The sequence below is a fragment of the Ceratotherium simum genome, chromosome 7 (genome assembly GCF_057802395.1).
Source record: "Ceratotherium simum simum isolate JZ-2026a chromosome 7, ASM5780239v1, whole genome shotgun sequence".
Classification (NCBI taxonomy): domain Eukaryota; kingdom Metazoa; phylum Chordata; class Mammalia; order Perissodactyla; family Rhinocerotidae; genus Ceratotherium; species Ceratotherium simum.
This window is the reverse complement of record NC_141906.1, coordinates 57,964,395-57,992,371: the sequence shown is the minus strand read 5'-3', so window position 1 is coordinate 57,992,371 and position 27,977 is coordinate 57,964,395. Positions and strand designations below refer to the sequence as shown.

The following is a 27,977-nucleotide window of genomic DNA, read 5'->3' as shown; positions in this document are numbered from 1 at the left end:
CACTGTGACAGCATATTTATTTCGCCCATAAAATAAAATCAATCATTAGCTCTCTTCACATCCCCTTTAAGAGTACTGGTAAATGGAATTGTTTCAGGCATATTTTTGATCAAAGATATATGTACATACATGTATGTATAAATCTATTTAGTTCTCAAGTTCAGATGGCAAAGTTCAGCCAGTGAGGGGCTACTGAGTTACCCAAATCTAACTGGTTTCTGAGCTTTAGATACTGAGTAGTAAGAAGAGTGAAAAATTCAACTGAAAATTTACCCAAGTCTATTGGATTCTTGAGTTTGCATAGCAAAGAGTATGTGAAATTTGGGAACATGCACACATACATACACACATCTGTATTTTAAATCTATCCATGAGAGTTTTTATGCAGGCAACTATTAAAAGAAACCAATACTATATACACTGGGCAGTATGGTACAATGCAAAGAATGGTTTTGGATTCAGCAAAACATGGCTATGAAGCAGCACTGTGGTCACGCAGCACAGGGCTCAACAACTGGCAGCACCAAATACTGGGCTTTGATGGTGGAAGGGTATAGAGTAACGTTTAAGAAACAGCTAGACCTCCTCTACCACTCTACATAAGGGGATTACCCCTTTCTCATATAAAGCCTCAAAAATACATCTCCCATGCTCCCTTTATTCTCAGGAAGCTACCTGAGGATACGATCCACACAAATGAAGGAGTAAATCTAAGACATGAGATACAGGAAATGGGAAATCATGGAATCCAACATAGGGGAGAGGCAGCAATCCCCAGGACAATGGTAAAAGGAGATTCCAGGATGACAGCTGTGCACAAGCCACAGAAGGCAAAGGTACTGCTGGACAAACAGATTGCTCCAGGAGCTCTTTCTTCAAGAAGATGGTCGAAAGTGATGTCCGAACACATGGAGAAGATACTCATACATCTGGTAGTTTTGGGTTGAATTAGCACAGAAACCTATGCAAACAAAGTCAACTATTAACTCAAGGAGATAAAAATGCAATATAGGGTAAGAATAACACATCACTCAGCTGTGCAGAGCATTACATAACCTTAATAATGTAAACATATTTTTTCTTTTTTTTTGGTAAGGAAGATTAGACCTGAGCTAACCTCCATTGCCAATTCTCCTCTTTTTCCTGAGGAAGATTGGCCCTGAGCTAACATCTGTGCCCATCTTTCTCCATCTTACATGTGGGATGTCTGCCACAGCATGGCTTGATAAGTGGTGTATAGGTCCACACCCAGGATCTGAACCCATGAACCCTGGGCCGCCGAAGTGGAGCGCACGAACTTAACCATTATGCCACCGGACCAGCCCCATAAACACATTCTTAATCACAGTCAGTAACATAAACACTGAATTATATGTAATTATGTTGGGAAAAGGATAACAGGAAAGGAATGTCTAATAGTTGGGAAGCAGAAGAGCGAAGCTTTATATTAGGAAGTAAAGAAAGGCCTAAAATTGAATAATCAAGTAAAAGCAATATAAGCGTGTTGAGTATATGGTAATAAATTAAAAAATCAGCTAAAAGAGTTGAAAGTGCTTGCTTTGGAGATAGGAAATGGGAGGAGGTCAAGGTAGTGGTATTTTTCATTTAGAAAAAAAAATTTTGTAGATCTATTTGACTCTTTATGTATACATGTAACTTGGACTTAAAAAAATAGAAAAACACAAAATCTAGCACCATGCCTGGCTCATAAAAATTCAATAATGTTAATCATTTTATTATTATAATGACAAGACAGATGACAGTTTTTCATATCACCATTACATTCATGCTAGGGATAACAATGCTCTATTACAAATGCTACTCGATCTTTTTAAAACACGTTATTTACTATGCTTGGAATATTTGGGCATGCTTAATAAAATTAAAAAGATTATAAAACATTCCAAATTTGTTTACTAAGCAAAGTATCTAATTTTATACAATTTACACACAACTTTTAATTTTAGTAATAGAAGCAACGAAATTATTTCACTTTTTGATATTTAACAGTAACAAGACTTGAACTCCCAAGACATGCACTACAACCACATAAGAGATTCTGTCATCAATATGATGGTCTTGGCATTTTATATATTACGTTCCCACTTTAAATTAAGTCCTATTTACTAAAGTAAAAATAGGCAAAGACAATGAACAGGCGGTTCAAAGAAAAGGAATACAAACAGCAATAACAACACTGACACACCGAGCTCATTTGTAACAAAAGAAATACAAATTTAAAAAACAAGGTACCATTTTTCACTTACATCAGCAAAGAGTAAATTAAAAAAGATATTTACAGTTGACAAGGGAGTATGTAAGGGGGTGAGGGGTCATCACACATATAACACTAACTGGAAGAATAAACTGTACAGCCTTTTTGGAGAGTAATTTGGCAATACTTATCAAAGCTTTAAAAAATGTTTAATCCCTTTGAACCAATCATTCTACTTCTACAAACTTTCTTAAGGACATAGTTATGCATGTACCTCAAAATGTGGTTACAAGGATATTCATTGCACCACTGCTTATAGTAAAAACTGCAGACAATCAAATGTCTAACAGAGAGGAAAGAGAGTAAACTGTGGCACACTTTCCTGCCGGCAGGCAGTGGGCTTCCCTCAGCGCCATTCCGTCAACCCTGCCTCAGCTTTTTCCTTACCAAGAGTCTACTTTCCACAGAGGCTAATAATGTCAGATATTGGCTTTCTCAGTGACCTGATCTGAGTCAAGGAAAACTGAGGGAAAATCTTCTGGGGGCTCTTGGGAAAAAGTCTTCTTCAAGGATAAAACTGAGATGTGAGAGGAGAAAATAGCCTTTCCTCCCTGGTAGATGCAATTTTATGAAGATGTGAAGCTCCAAGTTATAGCAGCAGCTCTTATGCCCACCAGGGAGACAAGCCTAAAACAAAACCAATAAATTGAGACCGAGGCAAAAAAGTGTCTTTAATGACACCTCTGAACTGTGTGTTGTGTGAGATAATAAACGTCCTTGGTTACTTAAGTCAATTACATTTGGACGTTGTTACCTCTGGTCAAAAGCATCCTAACTGGTATTAGCCATACAATAGAATAATTTAGTGCCACTAAAAGTTATGCCACAGAAGTATATTTATGAACAACAGATGTGCAGTTAAGACAAAAAAAATTACAAAATAGCATTGTTCACATTTTTCAAAAAAACCCACGCATATTAATATGCATTCATTTGCAAAGAAAAAGGTCTGAAAAGATACTCCAGGTTTTAGAAGCACTATTTCTGAAAGACAGGAATTTAAATGTTTCCTTTTTGTATATTTGTACTTTCTACATTTTTCTACAACGACCATGTATCACTTTAACAATCTGCCACCTTTTTCTATTCCTTCTGTCAATTCAATGCAATTTGGGGAAGAAGAAGAGGTAAACACATATTCTAGTGAGCTATCTTGAACTGGGAGTCAGATTTTTTAATAGAAAAAGTTGTTTTTTTAAAACTGTTTTGTGAAATAAAATTTGATGCTATCAGGCATTTATTTGTTAGTGGATAAAGATTACAAACAGTTTTCATTTCCATTCGTTACTTAGGGAATCATATCATGACTTTGTACCATTTCGTATTGGAATTTCTTCTGTGAAGCAAAAACAGTCCCAAAATGAAGGATCTTCGGGGGTCATAGGAACAGCAGATGATATTAAATCACTAAAGGTGAGAACAGTAAACTGCTTCTGGGTTGGTTTAGAATCATCCTGGGATGGAACCTAAAAGGGAAAAAAATAGATTACCTCATTGTTACACTGCATGTTAATCTCATGATTAATTTTCTAACTAGGAAAATAAGAAATAAGACCAAATTACACTTCAGTAATATTAAATTACAACATAGCAGGATTTCTAGACAACTGTTTTTATTCCTTATGTTAATGTTGCTGATATAACAAATTAAGAAAAATATGAACCAGATTCTCAAAACTTTGTATACGTACAATAACCCGCGGTATTTGTTTAAAATGCGGATTTACTGAGCCACACATTCAAAAATTCTGACTCAGTAGACAAATTAAACGGAAGCCCAAGATATGTAACTTTTAACAAGCAGGTGGGTTATTCTGATAGAGGGGGGCCACAAGGTAAAGTTCTGAGAAATATTCTAGAGGGTGGATCTGATAAAATTCCCATAACCAAACAAAGATGCAACACTTCTTTAGGAAATGATTCATTCAACACTAAATTTAAACTATATCATATATACTCTAAGATAGAGTCTTTGTTCACAACCCAACCCAGTGTAGACCTTCTTTAACATCCTAGGCACTCTAGTAAAGATAGTACTTGGGTTTTATGTAATGCTTTAAACAAGGTCCAGTACCTATTTTATGTGATTTATGTCTCACAACTATGCTGATATGGTTGTTATCTCAATTTTATAGATGGGGAAACTGAGGCTCAGGAAGATCACCCAATTTGCTCAAGCTCACAATGCAGGTTAGATGGTAGAGCTGGGCCTGGAACACAGGTCTTCTGAATAGTACTCTTGTCCTTTTGCAACTATGTCAATGCTGCCTAAATAGGCTTCTCCAGTGAAACAAAAAGGAAGTATTGCATGTGCAAATGTTACAAAAAATATAAAAGCTCTATGGAAACATAGGGTATTTGCAGAGAGTGTAAAGCTGAGACTTGAGCAAACAAGGACAGGTAATTTGGGTCAGAACATCTTCAGAAAACAGGTCAATATTAATATGCCATCTTTTTACAGAAGATAATCTATGAAGAATTTTAATCCTTTCTTATTCTATTAAAGGCATGGTCTGTGCACTGAGCTATTTTTCTAGAGGTAATGATGTATATAGATATTGATTATGCCACATTCTTTCACATGGATTCCCTAAAAATCATACGCATATAGTTTCAATTATTATAACACTATTGGTATCCCTTAAATAAAAATTTCTGCAGAATCACGACTACATGTAGGCTGAGGGTCCTTGACCCAAAGGTGTTTTTTTTCTTCACTTACCAATTAATAGCAGAAGAAAGTAAAAACAAATTGTGATTCGAAGAACTGAAACCAATTTTATGCCACCATATGACACAAGGTATCTCACGTTTGACACTGTAACTTTGGGAATAATTTAGGATATAACTATAAAAGTGGGAGGGGTTCAATTTGCCAGGTAATTCCACTACTCACCACCCTTCAACTTGGTATCCTTATATTCAACACAGCCCCAATTCACTGAGGAATAAATCACTGTTAAGACGACTAAGACAGTGATTATCTTGAATTTCTTTTGAAAATATATGTACTAGGATAGTACTACCAAAATTTTTTCTTTGAAATATTTAAATGTATTTGAATGTGAAGAAGCAGCTAACATGCTTTTCAAAAATCTCTGAAATCGCAGATGATCTCAAGGATTTGATAATAAAAAAATACTTCTAAATCTATAATCTTAAAAAAAAAAACCCTGTAACCTAATATAAACCATGATTGTTTCCATCAATAAAGAACAAATTCAACATTGATTCACGCAGTTTAGAAAAAACTTAAGAGAAATCTTAAAATCTTACAACCTGATGTCTCGATCCATCTGGTTTCCTAAGAGCCACTGCAACAAAATGGTGCTCATCTATTTTGCTTTCCTGAAAAATGAAAGGTAAGTAAATACAGATTACTAAATATGTAAACTTAGATATACTTTTGTTTACATTTTTAAAATCTCACTCGCTCGCTTTCTCTACACACACACACACATTCCCCCACCTCTCTTTAGCCATTTAAGAAGTCACATACATTTTGGCCCTTTACTCTTAAAATATTCCAATATGTATTTCCTAATATGGATATTCTCTTATATAACCACAGTAGTTAATAACATCAGTAAATTTAACATTGAAATAATATTTTACTATCTGTATTCCAAATTTCATGAATTAATCCAATAATGTCCTTTATAGCATTTCCCCTCTCCAGTACAGTAGCCAGTCTAGGGTCAAGTATTGCATTCAGTTGTCACGCCTTGGTAGCCTTTCTTTTGTCTTTTATGACGATAATATTTTAAAACATAAAACCCACTCTTCCCCTTTTATTAACAGAACATTGCTCATTTTCAGTTTGTCTGATGTTTCTTAATGATTAGAATTTGATTACGCATTCTCAACGAGAATACGACATGATGAAGTATCCTATCTAGAGGCGCATCTAGACAGCCATCTGCTCTCACTGATGATGTTAATTTTATAGATGCTTGAAGTGTACATTTTAAAAAATCAGATTGCCATACTGGTTTGTAAGCATTTAGTTAACTAAACAGTATAGCTTATGGAAAATCACAGAGGAAATTTATAGGTAAGACTTAAAGAATATGTAGTTTTCTATTGTCCCTTATGTATGAGACAAAAGAGGAGGGGGGTTTAAAATATAATTGATATTGAGGTAGTTACCTCAATTATGAACTATTAAAAATTTCACTGAAAAGCCACTTTACTAATGTATTCCTCCATAAGACATCAGTTGAATAGGAAAGTACGATCAGAAATAGTATTACTTAGGGACTTTTCATCCTTTATCCTCTTTTTCATATCCTCACACCTTAAGATATCCAAATTAGCAAAAAATAAAATTCAGTAAGGATAAACTTAAGAAAACATGTTTAAAGAATAAAAATACGTAACTAAGTATCAGAAGATTTAACAGGTCAAAGTTATTTTCTCTTTAAAAACAAGCTCACTATATTATAAACAAAAATACTCTTTTTGATACATGGTCTTCCTCCCATTCCTTACACTGAATATACTGATAATATGAACATTATAACATACAGATATGTTTTGGGTATAATTACTTTTGGAAAACCACTTACATCATCAGTTCTGTAGTATATCTAAGGCGAGTATCAGAGATAACTGTGGGCAATAACCAGTTTTCGTTCAGCCTGTCTGCTAAAATGCCAAGATGCCCTGCTCAATTTATCCACTTATAAATTTTTTATAAGTTTTTGGCTTTGATATAAGTCAAAATTCAATGAGACTGATTTCAAAGTAAAGCTTCATCATATCTACTCAGAACTTATCAGCGTCATGCAAATATGAAATTTGCCATAGCAAAACTAGAGGAGCTATTTTACAATGACTCAGATATTACACATTAATATTCAATGTCCAACTAGAATGAACGCTTTATGAGGTGAGGCATTTTGCCCTGAATCCTTTCTGCTTAGAATACCTATAATAAATCCGAGTTAAAAAAAGAAATGAAAGCAGCAAGCTAGCTAGTTGAGCTAGTTCATTTAATGCTACTGAACTTAAGTTGAATTTTCAAGCCTTTCTAAATTTTCAAGATTTTCCTAAGCTTATAATTTTTTACCTGTAAAGTTATTGCGAATACCAAAACTTCCCTATTATCTCCAACAAACTCAAAGGGAGCAAAAATATTTTATCTTTTTAGGAGATAGTTTAGCATTAAATTACAAGGATTAATCTGCTTCAGTAAAATCGCATCATTTTCTTAGTTATGTTCCACCTTACAAAGCAAAATAAAAGCTTAAACTTTAACTTACATTAAAATTTTACAATTTTTTCCCAATGTAATTATTGAAAAATATATCTGTCATAAATGTTAACATTTCTACTATTTTTTGTGTGTGTGTGAGGAAGATTAGCCCTGAGCTAACATCCCTTGTCAATTCTCTTTTTGCTGAGGAACATTGGCTCTAGGCTAACATCTATGCCCATCTTTGTCTACTTTATACGGGATGCCCCCACAGCATGGCTTCACAAGTGGTGTGTCGGTGCGCGACATGGTTCAAACCTGTGAACCCTACCTAGGCTGCAGAAGTGGAGTGCGCGCACTTAATGCTATGCCACCGGACCAGCCCCAACACTTCTACTTTTTAAGCACTTCCTTTCAATGCAAAGCAAAGAATTTCTATTTCACCTAATCTCATCATTTGAAACTTTTTGGTGGTAACTTTCCTAATAGAAACTGATTATGAAAATTGAGAGCTTATGAAAATATGAGATTCCTCATGGCATAAGATTTCATATTTTTTCTAGAGAATTATTTTTTCAAGAATGAAATATAATATTCAAGTAAGCAGAAAATCCTTTGGATTTGTTGCAATAAATAATGGACTCCTGATTATGTCCAAGCTAGCATTTTAGGTCTATATAATACTAAAGAAGATAATGCCCCTGACCTCAGAGAGTACTGGGGAAGTAAAACAAGTACACAAATACAGAGATTATGAGGGAAAATGTGATATGCCATAAGAAAGACAAAAAGCGTGGTCTTAAAGGAAACAAAAGCAGGCAGGAAATACAGGAGACTGGAGGTGGGGGAGTGGGGAGAGGTCATAGAAGAAATAGAACAAACATAAATATAAGATGGCTGAGGATATTCAAGGAACAGCAGATAGCAGGTTGTGATTTTGCTGTAATGTGGAGTATATATACAGAAATGATGGTTCAAGACTAAAGAGGGCTGAAGCAAAATAATGGAATGGGACTCCAGTTAGGAGGCTACTGCATTAGTCTAAGTCAGATGCAGAGGGCCCACACCAGGGAAGTGGCAGAAGCCAGAAGAGTTTTCAGAGATGAGCATGTCTGTTAACTAGACTGACTAGACAAGACAAGAGGAGCAGGAGGAGGAGGAGGAACTGGGCATAAATTTTTATCCTGGATGACTGGATGATGGCACCATCAAAAAAGCAAAGTTAGAAAACGAAAAATAACTTGAAGGGCAATTATGATTTTGACCTATCTGCAGAATTTGAGGTGTTTGTGTAGTCTTCAGACAGAAACGTGTAGTAGTGAGACACAGAAATCTGAAGACTAGAAGAAACGGAATTAAAGACTTAGTAGTCATACAGAAAGGTGGAGTGCTTGAGACTGCCAACTGTGAGTCGATGCCTGAGAGGAAAGGGACAGATGCTCGGGAAAAGGTCGACATTTACAGGGTGGCAATGAAGTGCACTTTTCAAATATAAGAGTTTCAGAGTTTAGTCTTTTGTCCTCTTTTCTATACACTATTCCAGATGGTTTCAAACTGTCTTCCACTTACAGTTCTCTCTCTGCTTAAGGCTCTCAGGTTCCATTTCAAAGATACGCTCTGTTCTTGCATGTTATCAAAGAGAATAAGCAGATATTTTTAAAAATATTCTTCATTTTCTATATAATTTTCATTTCATATTGTTCTTCTAGGAGTCTTCAAGGAAATAAACGCTCCTTTTTTTCTTGGGATACAGAATTTCACCACATGTCCTATGACGGCACTGTCCCTTAGCTCTGCCTGAATGAGGACAGTATCCTTAGCCTTCTGCACCATTTACCTGGGCACCAGTTGATACCTTGCAGATCCACACATGGAGGTAAGGTCGTTATATGTAGCCTCAACCCTACTTCTGGTGTCCTGCAGGCATTCTTTTACTACTGCCTGGAGAAATGAGACTTTTTTTTTCCAGCTTAGCTAGTGAGTTCTCACACTATGAAGAAGAGAATGTATGAGTTTGAAGTAGTTTGCAGTTATTGATTGGCTACATACATTAATTAATAAGAACTACAGTTTCTTTTGTGTACTGCTTACTAGAGATTTGTCCTATCTCCAACCTACACAACAGTACTTTCTCGAATGCCCTGTGTACTTATATTGAGTCTCCAAATATATATGGAAAAAAACCTACCCATGGGCTAACAGTGTATGGCTATGACTCTGGCTGTTTCAGGAAACAGTATCTACACGGTAGGGAAAGGAGATGGGGAGCAGATTGCTGCTAAGTTGTCCTATGAAAATCTTTCATTTGGAGTATGCATAAACTGTGGGGAAGGGCTGAACCTTCTTTGTACCTTGTTTCCAGTTCCTAAAGGAGCCAGACTCCACAGTGTGGGAATAGAAGGCAACTTATTATCTGTCACCATTTCCCTTTAAACTAGTTCTAATAACTCATTCTTCTCTTTTCCTAGATGAAATTTTGAACAAATCTCTGGTTATGATATTTCTGGTCACTCTCAAGTACCAAATTTTTTCTGAATCAAGGTGCTTTGTCCTGTTTGACTCAAGTTTTATTCTCATCTCAAACAGAGCTTCTTTCTTCCACCTACCCTAGTTCAAACCTAATTCAGGGTTAGAAGCCTACAGAGAAGGATTATTTCCTCTCTCTCCCCAACTCCAGATTCTCCCTGTTTACTGTGCTGCCTCTACTTCTTGTTGTCAGTGCTGTCAAGTCCAACGCTTAGTGACGCTGTGCACAGCAGAGTGGAACCCTGCCTGGTCTTTCTGCGCCATCCTCTCACCTTCCAGTGCTACATCAGACAATGCTCCACTGCTATTCACAGGGTTCTCATGGCCAATTTTTTCAGAAGTGGGTGGCCAGGTCCTTCTTCCTAGTCTGTCTTAGTCTGGAAGCTCCACTGAAACCTGTCCACCAGGGGTGGCCCTGGTGGTATTTGAAATCCTGGTGGCACAGCTTTCAGCATCACAGCAACACGCAGCCCCCACAACATGACAACCAACAGACGGATGGTGTGGTTCCCTGACCAGAAAACAAACCAGGACCGTGGCAGTGAGAGTGCCGAATCTTAACCACTAGACCACCAGGGCTGCACGCCCAAAGGCTGGTTCTTTAACTGGTGGGGTACTTTGGAGATGCCCTGACAGGAACATCCCACCTGCATGCCTTGTTTCCAGGGAAGGCCCCCTGGGCTCTATGCTCATCTCTCTCCTATCAACCCCTGTTTCTTGCTGTCCACACCACCAGATTCATTCTGTTACGGTCACTCAATCTTTCTAGGCCTGTTTATAGTGTAATAACAATCCACACTTACATATATGCATCTAACATATATAATTTTTTTCATATTTTCTAACTGGTGCATCAAATGGGCAAAACACTCAGGTACACTCAGGCACATTCAGTAAAGAACTGAATTATGGGGGCCGGCCCAGTGGTGTAGTGGTTAAGCATGCATATTCCACTTTGGTGGTCCGGGGTTCGCCGGTTCAGATCCTAGGCACAGACCTACTCACTGCTCATCAAGCCATGCTGAGGTGGCGTCCCATATAGAAGAGCTATAACTCTACAACTATGATAGACAACTATGTACTGGGGCATTGGGGAGAAAAAAAAGAAAAAGAGGAAGATTGGCAACAGATGTTGGTGCAGGGCCAATCTTCCTCAAAAAAAAAAAAAAAAAAGGACTGTAAGTGCAACAGAAGAATTAAGCACCGGGGGCAGACGGGATGTGGGAAAAAAAAAACAAGAGAGCCTGGGGGACCAGGGCAGGTGTCTTAGAGGAGGTGTATATCATAAGCAGCCTTTCCTATGTTGATACAAATTATTATTAAGCATCACCAGTAAGGCTGCAGTAAAAGGCTAACCATAGCTTGCTTTCGTTTTCTAATTAGGTGGTTTCTGATTTTTTTCTAATTATAAATACTGAGGCTATGAACATAAAACTTAATTTCCATTGAATGCAAAAGAGAAAGGTAAATGTTAAAATGTATAGTAAAAACTTTTTATCTGACATCATTAAGAACAAAGGATTCCACATCAGTGAATGGCTGAGGCTTGCCCCTTTAAGTATGAAAACATTTGTTAATAATTTTGGTTATAGTTTTAAAATTGTACTTTCTTTTAAAATATAGTATCCTAAATACAATTTACTCTTTAATCTCTACTTTACTTGATATATTAGCAGTTTTGATACAGCTCTCTTTCTCAAAATACTTGCTGCCGTTAGATCCCCTGATACTACTCTCTTATTTTACTTCTTACCATTTTGGACATTCTTTCTTAGTCCCCTCCAATTCACTTTTAAATATTTGTATTCTCAGGACTCTCTCCATCCTAGGCGGTTCTCTTTTTTAACTTAGGAAATCTCATAGCTGCAACTTTAAATCCCATGGCTTCAACTGCCATTCACACATTAATGATTATGACTTTTTCCCCTAGCCCAGCCCACCATTCTATTCACTTACTTGACATCTTCACTTGGGTGTTTCTATGGCATCTCAAACTTACCATCCCACTTGTTCTCTAGCATGCAGTATCTCAACAGACAGTCCTATTAAGTCAAAAAACTGCTCATGACATCTTTGACACCTCACTTTCTTAACTTCCACATATCATCGTAAATAGGACTTGGTCTTAAAATACAAATCTGATCTTATCATTCCCTACTTAATATTTGTTAAATTCTCTTCAGAAAATTAGTGAATGCTTCCTGTTTTATCCACTCATCACTAATTCCTTATTTTGGGTACCGACATTCTCTGCACACCATTAAGGTGATTTAGGCAAGAACAACATTATAACACAACCCATTTGCTGGGCTCTGGACACCTGACACAAGCTGGACTAATTACAGTAGACCACTTCTTTGGCTAGAATGATTGGTCAGTAAATAAGCACCTGAACCAAACTAGGCCAGGAAGGCCCTTCTCCGGGGCTTTTAAAATTGGAACAGAAAGGGAATTCACCAATCTCGGTGGCTTTTTAAACTATAAACCGTTATATGCAAGAGTGGTAGGCAGCCAAGTTTCCTGCCACATAGACCAGAGAAGCTAAGAAAGCACGGGTGGGAGGAAACTGAAGCCAGGACATACAGAAAGGCAAAAGTAAAAGAGAAAAAGAGTTCTGAGTTTTCCGGTACCTAATTCTAAGGCCAAGTTATACGAATCACTCTAGTAGCTTACAATAATGTCTTTTTGGTTTAAATGAGTTTTTGTTGGGTTTCTCACACTAGCAACCAAGAATTGCTAGTAACAGAAACCAAATATAGAAAAAGACCAAAATCTTTAACCCGACCAATAATGCCATGCATGATCTTACTAGTAGCCTAACCTGGAATCTCTCCCAAATCCCCTCATCATGGTACAAAGTGGGTTCCCTGGCTGTTCATACATACAAAGCTTCTTTCTATACCAGGGCCTCTTTTCCCTTCCCATTTTACTTAACTCACTATGACTTAACTTTAAAGTATCAGTTTAAATGTTATATGCTCTCATAGTATCCCTGACTTCACCTTCAGAGCACTAAGACTGGATTTCAGTTGTGTCTAGTTTCAATGACTAGCCTCCCCAAATTAGTCTCATGCACAAACATGCACAAAATAAGGAAATTCTTATAGTTTTAGCAATTCTGATAAATTTCTTACCTCAAATGCCCATTCTTTTTCCTCTTCCCCATCCAGGAACAAACGAGTTTCTTTATAAACTTGGCCTATATCCAGGTTTAATGGGGATATATCAAATTCAAGCCGTTGCAATTCAAATCCTAGTCCAACACCAATGGCCTTTATGAAGCTTTCTTTCAGTGCCTAAGATACAGAGACATTTTCTCTTAGAGCACTTAGTAGATAAAATTTTTCATAAAGTCTACAGGTCCAACACATCTGGATTTTTAAGTCTGTATTACATTATGGCTACAAGCTATTTTTTTACCCTTATAGTATACTGCATGGAGACAAACCAGCCGTGTGATCTTAAGGAAAATCATTTAAGCTCCCAGTGCCTCCATTCCCTCATATGTAACATGCAATAACAATAGTATCTTCCTCATAGAGCTGTTATGATAATTAAATTAACTAACTTACGAAGGGCTTAAAGTAATGTCTACTGGCATATATTAGTGTTTGTTAAATAAGCCCTCATGTGTATGAGTTCCTTTGAGACAGAAAACAACAAACATTATTTACAAACGGCGATAAATGCTTGTTTTAGCTTTAAGAGTAGGCACCTTCTAATTGAGCAATAAATAAATGTTAAATTTTCTTAAATGTCATTGTAAAGTAATAATGTATGCACAAGAATCATGAAGTTCCCAAGTAATGACCCATTTACTTCAAGCACCATATGAACTACTGGGTAACCCAGGACTTTTGCTCCTATTCTTAGCAAAGATAATGGAATCATCACAAGCTTTTACTTTCAAAATTAGAAAGAAATTATACCCAATTCCTATAAAACATATCCAGCTGAGTCCATTCATCCTTAAAGCTTCTGATTGTTTCCCATTCTTTGTTGGTAAACTTTCTTTTCATAATATGAAAGAATTCTGGAATTGAACCACGACCTGTCAAGTAAGGAAATACCAAATTAAAAATAGCTATTAACAAAACTCGTAAAGAGTAACAAAAAAGAAAACTATAGGCTAACCTCACTTTTGAACACAGTCACAATAATCCTAAACAAAACATCAGCAAATCAAAGCCAGTTGAGAATTAAAAGAATAACACACAACAACAAGCAGGGGTTAGCTCAGAAACAGAAGAGTAGTTTAACAGGAATAGTGAAATTCAGTGAATTATTAAATAATTAAGGAGAAAAACAATTTGGTTATATCAATAGCTGCCTCCTAAAAATTTGATAAAATTGAGCAGCCACATCTGTTATAAATCCTAAATAACTAAGAGGAAATTTCTACATATGACAGAATCTCAGAAATGCACAACAAACATTCTTAAAATAGAACCATACTATTCTAGGGTTTAAAATTTTAGTTTGCTATATAACAGGAAAGAAGAGAACAATTTATTACGATTTTTTGAGAATTGGTAGAAAGCTGAGGATTGTTCTTTTATTCTCAATTATCACTGTGATTCAAAAATTAACAAGGCCTACTTCCTTCCAAATAATCATTTTTCAACATGTTTTCTAATATGACTTCTCTAAATAAAAGTAGATTTTTTTTTGCAAGGAAGATCAGCCCTGAGCTAACATCCATGCCCGTCTTCCTCTACTTTATATGGGACACCGACAAAGTATGGCTTGACAAGCGGTGCGTCAGTGCGCGCCCGGGATTCGAACCCGTGAACCCCGGGCCACCAAAGCAGGGCGCGCACATTTAACCGCTGCACCACCTGGCCGGTTCCTAAAAGTAGATTTTAATTTCTATTCTTTTGGGGATGCTGCTGTGAAATAAGCTCATTTTTAAAAAATTAAAAATATATCCCTAGCTCCACTGTTCCACAGACGACAAAATATTATATAGCATTCTAAAAATAAATGACAAAAGATACCCTCAAAGGACCTGATTCTCAGAATTAAGAATTAAATTAAAAATACATGGTATGCCTTTCATATTTTTTCAAAATATTATATCTATATGTTTGTCTATCTTTACTACCAGGCAGGAACCTTCTATCAACACTCATTTATTTATTCTACAAATATATAGAATATGTACAAATATTACCCAAATACGTACTGAACTAACGGTGAAAAATAAATCAGTCATGGTTCTTGCCCTCACACACTAACAGCCTAAGTGGCCTGTCAGAGAGCCTGGCTTAAGGTAGGTGAACCACAAACATTTACCATATGAATAAATGAATGTTAACTATTATTTGGGTAAGTTACTTCCTAAATGCTCTACTGCCCTACATCCTTAGTTCATGATTATGTTATTTTCCAGAAAACCTCTTGAAGGTAGTCCCTCTGCAGATTCTGTTAACATAGCTTGTCTACTCTAACTCCAACTCCCATTTCTAAAATACCCAACTCCAAAATCTGACATTCCCAACTAGTTGACTACAACTCTTAAAGTGACAGCTGCCACCATAATCTCTATGGGCAGTTCTTATGGTGAGAAGTATATCTGGAAAAAAAAAGATGTCAAATCCCCTTACTTAATACTTTACTGGCATTTAATCACCAACTCACCCCATGAGAATTCAACAATTAGAACTTCTATTATGATCATTCACTCTAAAAACACCCAAGTGCTAGATGCCAGGAATATCAGGATGAGCAAAACAGACACGGTTCTTATCTTCATAGGGAATTTACAATTTCTCCTTCAGTAACCAAGTACATTTCCCATAGTTATCTCAAGGGCAGAAAATACTAAAAGTCAATTCTCCCACAAACCTGTTTATGATTTCCTCACCATCCCCACTTCAAAACAGTCTCTTCTTGTTTAGCCAGAAAATATTTCTGATGATCCTACAATGAATGGTATGCGGTCCTTTAAATGAGGACAAACATCCTCATTTATTTCCAAGTTCATCAGACTCATTTAACTCATTTATCTCTTCCTTAACCCTCTATTCTGCTCAAGAGGAATAACAATTTCAATCCATTTTATGAATTCAATTAATGTCTATTGTTTGTATCTGGTCATATTAACATTAAAAGACCATTATTTCCTAAAAGTTGTAAGAGCACTGCAAATATTAAATCGTGATCTTAAGAGTCCCAGGGCAGGGGATTCTTACCCTTTTTGGGCCATGGATCCCTTGATAGTCTGGTGCTTATTCCTCAACACCTTCCTTAAGCCCCTTAATAAAAACTATCTTGTTAAAATGCAAGCATTACTAGTACATAGTACTGGCTTGACAAATAATACATAATACCAGGAGCACTATATCTACACAAATCATAAACTGTTTCCTCTTGAATACATGTTGGCACAAACAGCATAAATAACACTGGGAAGAACAGCTACCTTGGATTTGGAAGACAGCATTATATATTTCCCGTGGAACTGTAGTTTTAATGGAATACTACCTAAAAAGGCTAAAATTTAAAGAGATACGCCTGTTGTCATCTATAACGTCATTTTGTTTGTTGGTTTCTTCAAATTATAATGTCATAACCTTCAAGAAGCCCTCTGATTTTTAACTAAACACGATGGGGCAATCAAGGAAAAAAGGTTTAAATATGCATGCTAATAAAAACGAACTGATTAACATAAAAAGCAATCTTGCACAATCACTGTAAAGCAATCACATAACTGATTATGTACAGCTAAAAAAAGTATCCCATGAGTGCATTTTCATATACTTTTGAGAGCATCTTATCTATTTCACAAAATAAGAGATTTGACAACAACAGAAAAAGATGATTTTGTAGCCATTCAGCCAAAGCACAACAGCACCACACTGTGGTATTATGGTGGAAATTCACAGTCAGTGAAGACTGTTAAATATATAGTTTATCTATGAAATTGGACAAATGAAGCACATCTGTCCCTCAATGTGAAGACAGCACAATTATTACATATATAAGTTGGCAAATCATCCTAACAATACCATCACATATTCATGTTTACTACAATCTTTGATTTAATGATCCTATTGCACATGTAAGAACTTAAGTATCTATATAAGCAAGATAAAATGACCAAAAAGTTTATACAGAACCACTAACCTAGCTTAGAAAAACCAAATCCCCCATCTTATAACCTTTAGGGACAGCAGTGTTAAATATTAAGTGTTCTGCAAAGATCAACTAATCAAGACCACACACCAAGTAGAAAGTTTATTAAACAAAAATATACAACAAAATAATTGATAGTCTATACCTTTAGCTGCTATTCCAAGCCTAGGAAAAAAAAATCCTACCAGTACCATAACCTCAAAGCCCATCTATATCAACCTCTCTTCAAAATAAGGTCACTGATGTGTGTATGTATGTATGTGTATATATATATATATATATAAAAGCATCTCAGTTAAAGTTCACCACTCTTCTTAAAGAAAAGGGGCCAGTTATTTTAGGGAGGAGTTCAGCAATGTCCATTTGCGTGCTTCAAAGTAAAAAAATTTAGTTTTGGATAATAAGTCATATTAGAAATTCTAGTAGTTTCCTTTTCTAAGTACTGGATTATATATAGTCTTGCTTCCATGGGAGGCGACAGTCTTCTAAAATTTTAGTTAATATGTACACAATAAGGCTTGACTTATCAGCTCACTTATCTGGGAATTTATCCAGATACAAACCCAGAATAAAACAAAAATGTCTGAGCTGCTAACACAGGTTTCACAAACTACGTGCACAAAGCTTCGTGTTACTGAGAAAGGTAAACCATCAGTACAAGTGGCGTATAGCAGAAAAAGCACTAGATGGAAAGATGACAACCTTGGCTGGAATCTCTCCACTTAGGCATTCCTGAACTTCAGGTGCTCTTAATGTGTTAATGTTAATGAGCATTTACTAACGTACCTATGTATCAACACCCACAAGCAAAGGGCCTATAGAGCTAGGGCTACTTGGCTGCAAATGTTATCCTTCAAGAAAAGGGAAGAACTCCGAAGGCAGGGGAGAGCGGCAAAAGGGTGTGGCCACTCTGAGGGCACAGAGGACAGAGCATGGAGCCACAGAGGATTATTCTCAGGCCTTTAAACCAAATGTAATTTGCCCTGCTAGGTTTTGAATCTGCTTGGGACCCATGACCCCTTTTTTCCTTGTCTATGCTATGCCTGTCGCACCATTGTATTTTAGAAGCAGATGATTTGTTTTCTAGTATCACAGGTTCCCTGATGGGAGAATTTTGCCCCAGATGGATCATACTCAGTCTCACTCACATCTGATTTACAAGATTCAGATGATGAGATTTTTAACTTTTTGAGTTAATGATATTTAGAGGAGATTTTGGATTTGGAGTTAATACTGGAATAGGTTAAGACTTGGGGATGCTGGGATAGGATGAATTTATTTTGTATGTGGCATGCATGTAAATTTTGCGGGGCTGCAGCATGGACTGTACTGGGTTGAATAGTGTCTCCCAAAATTCATGCCCACTCAGAACCTCAGAATGTGACTTTAACTGGAAAAAGTCTTTGCAGATGTAATCAAGATGAGGTTATACTGGATTGGGGGGGACCTACATCCAATGACTGATGTCCTTATAAGGAGAAACATTTAGACAGAAAGAATATAGGAAAAAAGGCCGTATGAAGACGAAGGTAGAAATGGAACTGATGCAGCTACAACCTAAGGAATGCCAAGGATTGCCAGGAAACTAGGAGGACGCAAAGGATTCTTCCCCGGAACCTGCAGAGGAAGTATGGCCGTGTCAACACCTTGATTGACTTCCATCCTTCAGAACTGTCCCAGAATGAATTTCCTTTGTTTTAAGACACCTGAGTTTGTGGTATTTTGTCAGGAAACCTAGGAAACTAAAACACCCATGCACACAATTTAATTTGTATTATACAGACACACTCACACACTCTTAAGAGCTTTAGTGTTATGCCCCGGGAGTCAAATGTTCAAATACTGGCTCCCTTACTTCTTTACTGTTATTTATTTAACATTTCTATGGCTGTTTCTTAAACTATAAAATAGGGACAAAGAGTTGAGTCAATTAAGGAATAATCATGTAAAGTGCCTGGAACTATTAAGTACTTAAGACATTTAAGATTGTTGTGGTAGTTGTTACTGTTACATGAATATCCTCTTTTGTGAATTGTTTTATCAAGTCCTTTGTCCATTCATCAACTAAATCTTAACTGGTTTTCCTATCAATACTTACAAGCATTTTATATATTAACAATATTAACCTTTGTCTGTCACATTGGCCACAAATACATTCCCTGGTTTGTGAGAGAGAGATTTAACACGAAATCAATCACAACTGCTGACTTTGTGGTTCTTCTTTCAGAAATCTGACCAAACAGAATTCTACTGTGTTCTACTGTTATTAAACTCTAACTCTAATTAATTTTGTTGTATAGTGTGAGACAAGGATCTAATGGCTTTCTGATGATTTCACTCGAAGAAAAGTGGATGGGTTACAACCTTTCTCTTTGTAGGCTCTGTAAATTACATTTAATACAGTGTTTCCCAAAGATTAATATGTCTAACAATCACTTGGGAAAACTGTTTAAATATAGAATCCCTGGTAGTACTCTCAGAAATTGTGGTTCAGTAGGTCTGGAGTGGTTTCAAGGAATCTGCATTTTACTTATTTTTTTTTTTTTTGGTGAGGAAGATTAGCGCTGAGCTAACAGCTGTTGCCAATCCTCCTTTTTGCTGAGGAAGACTGGCCCTGGGCTAACATCTGTGCCCATATTCCTCCATTTTATATGTGGGATGCCTGCCACGGCATGGCTTGATAAGTGGTGCATAGGTCCATGCGCGGGATCTAAACCTACAAACCCCGGGCTGCTGAAGTGGAGCACGCGAACTTAACCACTTTGCTGCCAGGCTGGCCCCAAGGAATCTGCATTTTTAATAAGCATTCTGGGTGACTTTAATATCCTGACCACCATTTTAGAAACACCATTCTATACATATAACAATAACAACTACCACAACAACCTTACAGCTAACATTTATTACGTACTTAATAATTCCAGGCACTTCACATGTTTATTCCCCAATCTACCCAACTCCGGTGGTAAAGCTGTTTAACCATCAGGATATAAAACACACTATATCGGCCGGCCCGTAGCTTAGTGGTTAAGTGCGCTCGCTCCGCTACTGGCGGCCCGGGTTCGGATCCCAGGCACGCACCAATGCACCGCTTCTCCGGCCATGCTGAGGCCGCGTCCCACATACAGCAACTAGAAGGATGTGCAACTATGACATACAACTACCTACTGGGCCTTTGGGGAAAAAAAAGCAGGAGGATTGGCAATAGATGTTAGCTCAGAGCCGGTCTTCCTCAGCTAAAAGAGGAGGATTAGCATGGATGTTAGCTCAGGGCTGATCTTCCTCACAAAATAAAATAAAATAAAACACACTATACACACAAATTCTAAAAAAAATTAAAGATTCAAATGTAAAAACAAATTACAATTTTAGAACAAAATTTAAAAGACTCAATAACCTATGGCTGGAGTAAATCTTTTACCAATTTAATTATTTTTTCAAACAAGATAGAATTCAGAATTTATCAAGGAAATGATAGATATATTTAATTAAATAAAAATAAAATTCATAGGGCAAAAAATATAACCAAATTCAAAAGACAAATAAATAATAAAATGGGAAAAATACTTGTAACAGATTTGGTCGATAAAGTGTCAATATCCATAATACACAAATAACTTTTATACACTGATTAGAAAATATTAATAAGCAGTTTATAGAAGAACAAATTCAAGTAGCCAATAAGCTATTACCTTAGTGATTAGGGTAATACACCATTTAATAAAAAAAGTAATTTTTACCCACTGAATTGAAATATCATGTATAAATACTGGGCTCTAACTCTTAATTCTCCTATTTTTTGTCTATTCTTCTGCTAACACCATACTCTTTTGTTTACAATGCTTAATATAAGTTTTAAGAGATGCTAAGGTAAGTTCCCTCTCACTATATTTTCATGCCCTTGTTAGACATCAGTTCCTCCACAAAAACTTTAAATTCATTTGAGCTGGCTCCACAGAATTTCTCATAGATTTTGTACTTGCAAATCCTTTAACAGATGTCAACAAAATCTAGTACTGAGAAACCATATATTGTAGAGTGCAGTGCCTAAACATATGGGCTTTATAGTGTGGGTTCAGATCCAAGCTCTTCTACTTTTTAGGTAAGTCACCTTGAGCAAGTATCTTAATCTAATCTATAAAATAATCATAATAATAACAATAGTACTTACATCCTAGGCTTAAGTGTATGAAACAAGATAAAGCATATAAGGCATTTAACACAGTGCCCGTCCCATACATAGGAGTTGCTCAATAAATACTAGTTCTACACTGTGACCCGACTCAAATCCTCTGGACAGTGAAAAAGAGCCATCCTGTAACTGGGAAAGGGGAAACCTCCTTGCCAGTAAAGAACTGGTTTTCCAGAAAGAAGTTCAGGGTACAAAGGACGTATGACTAATTTAAGCTTCTTGCAAGCTCAAATCTCCAAGCTTAAAAAAAAATGCTTTAACCAAGCACATTCTGCAAAATCCAGATCTAAAAGAATGTAGATCAACCTAGATAGAAATGATAGTGGAACAGACTGCAGCAGCAACCAAGTGGAAAACTGAATATGAGGAGGGATGAAAATGGAGGAGAGAAGAAGCTAAAAAGATAAATGTAGGGCGAGGAAGAAAACTCAAACGAAGAACTATTTTTAATCATAACTCACTAATGAGAACAGTTTAAATTCCAACTATAATCTGATATGAATACTGTTTTTCACTGTGTTTTTGTACTCATTTTTTCATTTTTCAACAAACTTAAGGAATATTTTAAGAGAAACTGAGAACTCCTATCATCTGTACATGCAATAATATTCATCAAGCACTTACTATGTGCTAGACACTCTGCTAAATAGTAGGTATTCTGTGGCAAAAACAAAACAAGCATGGTTCCTGAACTCATCTAATAAGGGAGAACATATAATAATCAAATGACTAAGTTATAATTACAAATGAGAAGGCCCACGAAGGAAAAGAAGATCAGGTGGTCAGAAAGGCCCTTTCTAAGGAGGTACCGGCTACTCCTCATCATTCAGGTCTCAGGTACTCAAGAAAAGAATGGGGAGATGAACAGGTAGAGGGATCAACTTTTTTGCAATGACTCTGAACAGGAAAAAGTCTGCTACGTTCAAGGTAATGAAGGATGAGTGTGGACAGAAACAGTGAGCAAAGCGAGCAGCTAGAAATGGCAATGGAAAGGTAGATGAGAATAAGATGATGAGGTCATGTTAAGGGGATTGGATTTTATCAAGAACCAACCTAAGAGTTTTAAGAAAACAGCTGTAGGTATTTTTAAAGACCACTTCACTAAGTACTGACTCGGTGAGAACAAAAGTGAAAAGCGGGAACCAATTAGGAAGCTATTAAAATACTGCAGGAGATGGTATAGTAGAAGGAGACAATAGGCTCTACCACCTTCCTACCTACGCTATAATACCACCACTTATTTTATACTTACTGTAGCACTTAATTTATATAACAACTGTTCTAAAGACAATTCTATGATAGTCATTTCAAAGCTATTAAATTAGTATTAAATCTCAAAATATTGAGTCACTTTGTCCTGCCAATTAATATCCAGCAAAATTTATAATAAAAATGTAAACTTGGAAATGTAAAACCACGGGAAAAAAATATTTTGGTCTTTTCGCAAATTTAAATCAATTTTATGCTGTATGTATCTTATCTTGCCTTATTTTGTAAATATGGAAACAAAACTGAACAATTCACAAAACTACCCTTCCTTTTATATGTGTAACTGCAAAAGCCTTTAACAGTAGACAAAAATTAGAAAATGAAGGAAAAACCAAACAAAACTTCCCAACTGGGTGCAGCAAATTACAATGATTACCTATAAAACACCTTTCCCAGGTGGTTAGGAATAGACTGCACTGGCAGTTTGGCAGGGTCCCCAATATCTTATAATCCCTCTTCACTGGACATTCGTTAAAAAAGTATTTATTATTGAGTGCCAACTATACATCAGTTACTTTTTATAAGGTTCCTTTCTCCATTAAGCAGAGAATAAAGTGGTGGTTGCAATATTCTCCTTAATTATGGGCATCCGGTAGAAGGAAGAAACCCAAAGCTTCCAAGACTCATCAATATATTCTCTCCTGCCATGCCATAGCAGCAATGGGAAAACTGGGAGAGGGAGGTAAATGACCTGCTCCTAGTAGAAATGGCTAATGTGAAAAGAAGGAAAGACCCCACAAATTCCTACATGATGCTTACCTGCAGATAAAATGAGAGTAATGGAACTGAGTCTTTCTCAGTATACTAATGATGCCCCCCCAAGGGCTGACACCATCTTGAGAGTTGACAATCTAATAATAATGTCCAGTACAAAGAAAAATACTTCCCTTACTGCAGTCCTAAGGTTTACCCTCCATCATTTAGCAACTCTTGGGAACTTCCCTTGCTCAATTTCCTCACTTATTCCGATAAGCAGAGGAATTCAAATGAATCTCCAGTGAAGTAAACCAGTGTCTACTTCCCACCCTCATTGAGAAATGATGCTGTGTCCATTCATACTTAGAAATTAGTGACACAATAACAATATTAGTGAGAACTGGAAAACAGTTCTTCCCCTATGTGTTACTGGATATATCAATAGCTTTTGGGCAATGAAACAAAGAATAGGAAAAGGACTGAATATTATGATTAGTCAAATAAGATCAATCAAAAAAGTTGGGGGTTGGGGAGTAAGAGGAAACTGAATCTTCAATTTTTGCTCAATTACCTTCCTATCATTTATTAAAAGTTTCAATTAGTAACTACATGTTTAGCCAGTACTCATCATAAGCCAACATCGTCCATCAAGCCAATTGGTAATGAAATCTGTCTCTCACAAGCATGATTTCCAGGCAGATATCAACCTGATAAGCTAATCATTCATTACCGGGTAATTGTGCTAACTGCATTCTAAGGAGCAATGGCTTCTCCAAGAATTTCCAATTTTAGGAAAAACTCATATAAGGACACTAGAAAGCTATGAAAGCTTATGGGCTCGTTCCCATGCTCACTCTGAATCTTCTACAGCAGTGGTTCTTTCAGAATAAACCTTCTATGACCCTGCTGAAAACCAGATCCTCTCCTGAGAAAAATGCACATGTGCATACAAAATGGAGCAATTTCAGGAGGTTACAAAAAAAGTGCCTTGAGGCTTATCCAAGAACTTTAGGTCAAGAACTTCGGTTATCCTAGCAGAGCCTCCTTCAGAGCAAAGTTAAGAATAGAGTTGTAACAGAAAGGTTTATGAGCAGGTCAAAGAAAAATCAGCTGGTGGGCAAATGCAAGGTAAAGACACTGACAGCAAGAGTGACAGATGACATTCACAGCCATACCGTGAAGCCTTATTATAGCAGCACATTCGACATATATTTACTGGGCGTTATTATGAACTAGATAGAGTGCTAAGAGACGTGATAGTGACCAAACTCAGATGTAGCTAACATAGATCTGGCTCTCATGTGGCTTGTTAAGGACCAGGGGAAAGACAATCAATCATCCTGATAAATAATTAGAAATTGAGATGTTACTGGAATGAAGGAAATATATTTTATGAGAGCCTATAACAAAAGAACCTAGCTTAGATTCAAGGTTCACAAAGGCTAAAGTAAGATTGAAGTGAAAGCAAACCAGTAAATAAGTTATCTATGCAGAAATGGGGGTGGGGGATAAAGTTAATACAAAACCTCCAGACAGGGAAACATAAGCAAAGATCCTGTGGTGGAGGCAGTGCGGAGATTAGAAAGTTGCACTATGAAATTAGGAAGATGTTGGTTCTCTTGCTAACAGCTTTCTTCTTAGCCTGTTACTTATCTTCTGATAAAAATAATAGCATACTCATCACAGGGTGGTTGGGACAATTAAATTGGAGAATATATGTAAAGCCTTGGCATACAGTAAGTACTCACTAAGTGTTAGTGATGATGCAAGTTACTGAGTAGTTAAGCTAACCTGTGTTCTAGTAAAATTGCCTACTCATGGCCGCAATAAATGTTAGCAGTTCCTACAGTCACCAATTATAAATTTCTAAGGCAAAATATGAGCAACTTAAATATTTTAATAATTGCTTGCTCTTCATTTTTTACTTACATAAAAGTGCTACAAAGAGGTGTATTTAGATATAGGACAAACACATGTTATCTCTACCTAAGGACTACAATATACCTTACCATTGAGATTATTTTTTTAAACAAACCAACAACTTACTGATGAATTCTGGGAAATACTTAAGTGAAACAGTTCTTACAATATTATTACTATGTTTTTTGAATAGAATCCTATTTAAAATGGACTCTTCATTGAGTTCAATTGGATTTAACAGCTATTATTTAACTAAAAGACAAACTGAGGTATTGAAAAACCACTCTTTACAAAATTTGACAATCTTCAAAAACAGTTTCAAATTTAGTCTTACTTAACAAGCTGAGGTATAATTCAAAAAGAAAATCTTTATACTTTCACTTTGCCTCTAACCAAAGCATTATATGAATCTCCGGTAATGCAGAATCTATCCTTTATGTAGAAGTCTGTTAATATTCAAGAAAAGATACTCTTTTCAGATACGTACTACGTTTGAGTATTGAGCACATTTTCCCTAAACTTAAAATATCTACAATACATCTCTTGGCCTGAGATTACTCAATACATGAGAACTGAGACAACATACTTAATAACTCTTGTACTACAAAAATGCAACATTACCTGGAAAACTAGTTTTCATTATATCAATTCCAACTTGTAGCTCAGGTTCAGCAGCAAGTACAGCATAGTCCCCTTGATGAGAGATGTTAAAGTTGAAATTGGGATAAGGATTCAACGAGTCTTTTGCAAGAACTGGTTTTCCTTTTGCAGTTCTTTGCAAACGAATATTATTCCAAGGGATATTTAATTTCTCTGCAACTAATTTCCTTATCATCAGTCGACCAGCCTGTTAAATAAACAAAACATTCAGTATGTACTTATGTCTACTAAAGATTTAGGTACACGGCCTCTAAGATACAAAGTCTATTTTTGTGGTTTCTAAAATATTCATTTTTAAAAGTTTTTAAAAGCATCTAAGTATTAAATACACTGCATTAAGATTTAAGCAATGCTTAAGACAGAAGAAACTTTAACAAGCCCTTCCTTAGCAATTCCATCCCCTCAACAGCTAACTAATGGTAACAAGCAGGCATCCTTCCAGTCTTTTCTCCAAGTATCTAAATAGATGTTCATTTGCACATGCTTTTGCTATCTATCTACATATATGAGATCCTACTATATGTAGTATTCTACCATATATAAGCTTTTAAACTTGTAAGTGTTGGGGATTATTTCATGTCTGTATATAACAGTCTGGGCTGTGCACTTTTCACTAGCATAATATTTCACAGTATCAAGGTACCACAACTTGATTGACTATTCTCCTATTACTGGACATTTTAGGCTGGCTCTAGTTTGCTATTATAAAAAATTCCCCAGCGAGCAACCCTGTTGTACCTATATCTTTGTGCACATGTGCAAGTGTTTCTAGTTCCTATATACCCACCACTCAGCTTTAACAATCAGCACTGAATGATCTTTTTTCACATATACCCCATCCACTCTCTCCCACCTCCATTAATTATTAAAAAAGAAATTACTAAAATCACACAAATACCCAAGCGTATAAGATAACAAAGTATATAACATTTTGTAAAATATCTTTCAAGTGTTTTTTCCCTCAAATCTAACAATGACTTTTAAAACTGCAAGACTTTGAATTTCACAATTTCTTATAAATTATAAAAGTATAAAAAATATTCACTAATATGCCTTCAAGAAATTATCAATTAGCCCACATTTCAAACGAAAATGTGTTTCAACAAAGGGACATTTTCAAGAAATGACTGTCTTTGAAGTGATGGTAATCAGAGGCTGTTTCAAACTGCACTATATAGTAGAGTTAGTTTTGAAATCCAATTTTCCATCTGTTGCCAAAAAACAACATACCTAAAATAGATAATTCTATTTAAAACACTGTTTCCCAAGCTATCTAGTTAGGAAGGTATGCCTGGGGCTGCATCCTCCCTGGCCTTCAGTTTCACTGGTAAAAGGAGACTGGTCTAGCCTCTTCTAGTTCCATGGTGTATAAGGCTAAACTAAGCCATACTATCAATATTTTTTAGGGCCTACCACGTGCAGGGGGCCCTTGGAGAGGGGTGGGATATTCAATAGGCAGTCTAAGCATGTGCTATGGGCCCAATAAATGTGATAACACTTAAAAATACAAAAACTTTCATTACGGAAAGGCACAATTACTTCGTAGGCCTCCCTTACACCTATTTTATGGTTTAGCAGGGTCTCTATTTACAATTACAGAGGAGGAGGGGCTCATCTGTACAGCGATCGAGGCCGCCGAGGCGACTACAAAGACCGTCGAGACCAGGCCGTGCACATACGAGGGAGACGCGGCGGCGCCGACCACTCAGGCCCAGGGCCCAGGGCCCAGGCCGGCCACAAGTGGTCTGGAACGCGGGCGTCGACGCTAGGGCGGAAGGGGGGGGTCTCCAGAGCCCGGCCCACCTCCCCCAGCATTCGCTTTCTCGGCTCTGAATACCAAAGACCTGTAGTACCATGGCTGCCTTAGCGTCCCGGGCAAAGACGAACTGGCCGATGCGCTCCTTCTCCTCCGGCTGGATCGATCGCACCGCCAGCAGCCATTCAGCTCGGCTCGGCAGCCAAGTGCCGCAGGAAAAGGCCCAGCGCACGCCCTCCATTGCTGGCACCAAGCAGAACCGCTTGGCAGGCAAAACCATACACCGAACACAGACCTCACCGCCTCCTCTGGCCTGATGGCGCGGACGCTTACGTGGCCCCACCCCTTT

General features: G+C 36.8%; 1 protein-coding gene across 2 annotated transcripts; it reads right to left on the bottom strand.

Moving 5' to 3' along the window:
• On the bottom strand, positions 1-27,955 carry AASDHPPT (aminoadipate-semialdehyde dehydrogenase-phosphopantetheinyl transferase). 2 transcript variants are annotated; one of them, XM_087433645.1, is made up of 7 exons: positions 27,726-27,955; positions 25,834-26,059; positions 13,928-14,049; positions 13,133-13,294; positions 5,555-5,623; positions 3,591-3,741; positions 1-961 (listed from the first exon to the last, which is right to left on the bottom strand). In XM_087433645.1, the coding sequence occupies exons 1-7, from the start codon at positions 27,906-27,908 to the stop codon at positions 876-878; spliced, it is 999 nt and encodes a 332-aa protein (XP_087289771.1). In that variant the 5' UTR covers positions 27,909-27,955; the 3' UTR covers positions 1-875. The 2 variants fall into 2 exon arrangements, with proteins under 2 accessions (XP_087289771.1, XP_014640691.1); XM_014785205.2 differs by lacking the exon at positions 1-961 and having other exon boundaries at positions 1,700-3,741; positions 27,726-27,954.
• Positions 27,956-27,977: the final 22 nt, after the last annotated feature.

Coding starts and splice junctions, on each gene's coding strand:
- AASDHPPT (XM_087433645.1), bottom strand. CDS start 27,908: ATGGTTTTGCCTGCCAAGCGGTTCTGCTTGGTGCCAGCAATGGAGGGC. Junction 14,050..25,833: donor AATGAAAACTAGTTTTCCAG/GTAATGTTGCAT, acceptor CTTACTTGACAG/GTCGTGGTTCAATTCCAGAA. Junction 13,295..13,927: donor ATATGTTTTATAGGAATTGG/GTATAATTTCTT, acceptor TCTGTATCTTAG/GCACTGAAAGAAAGCTTCAT.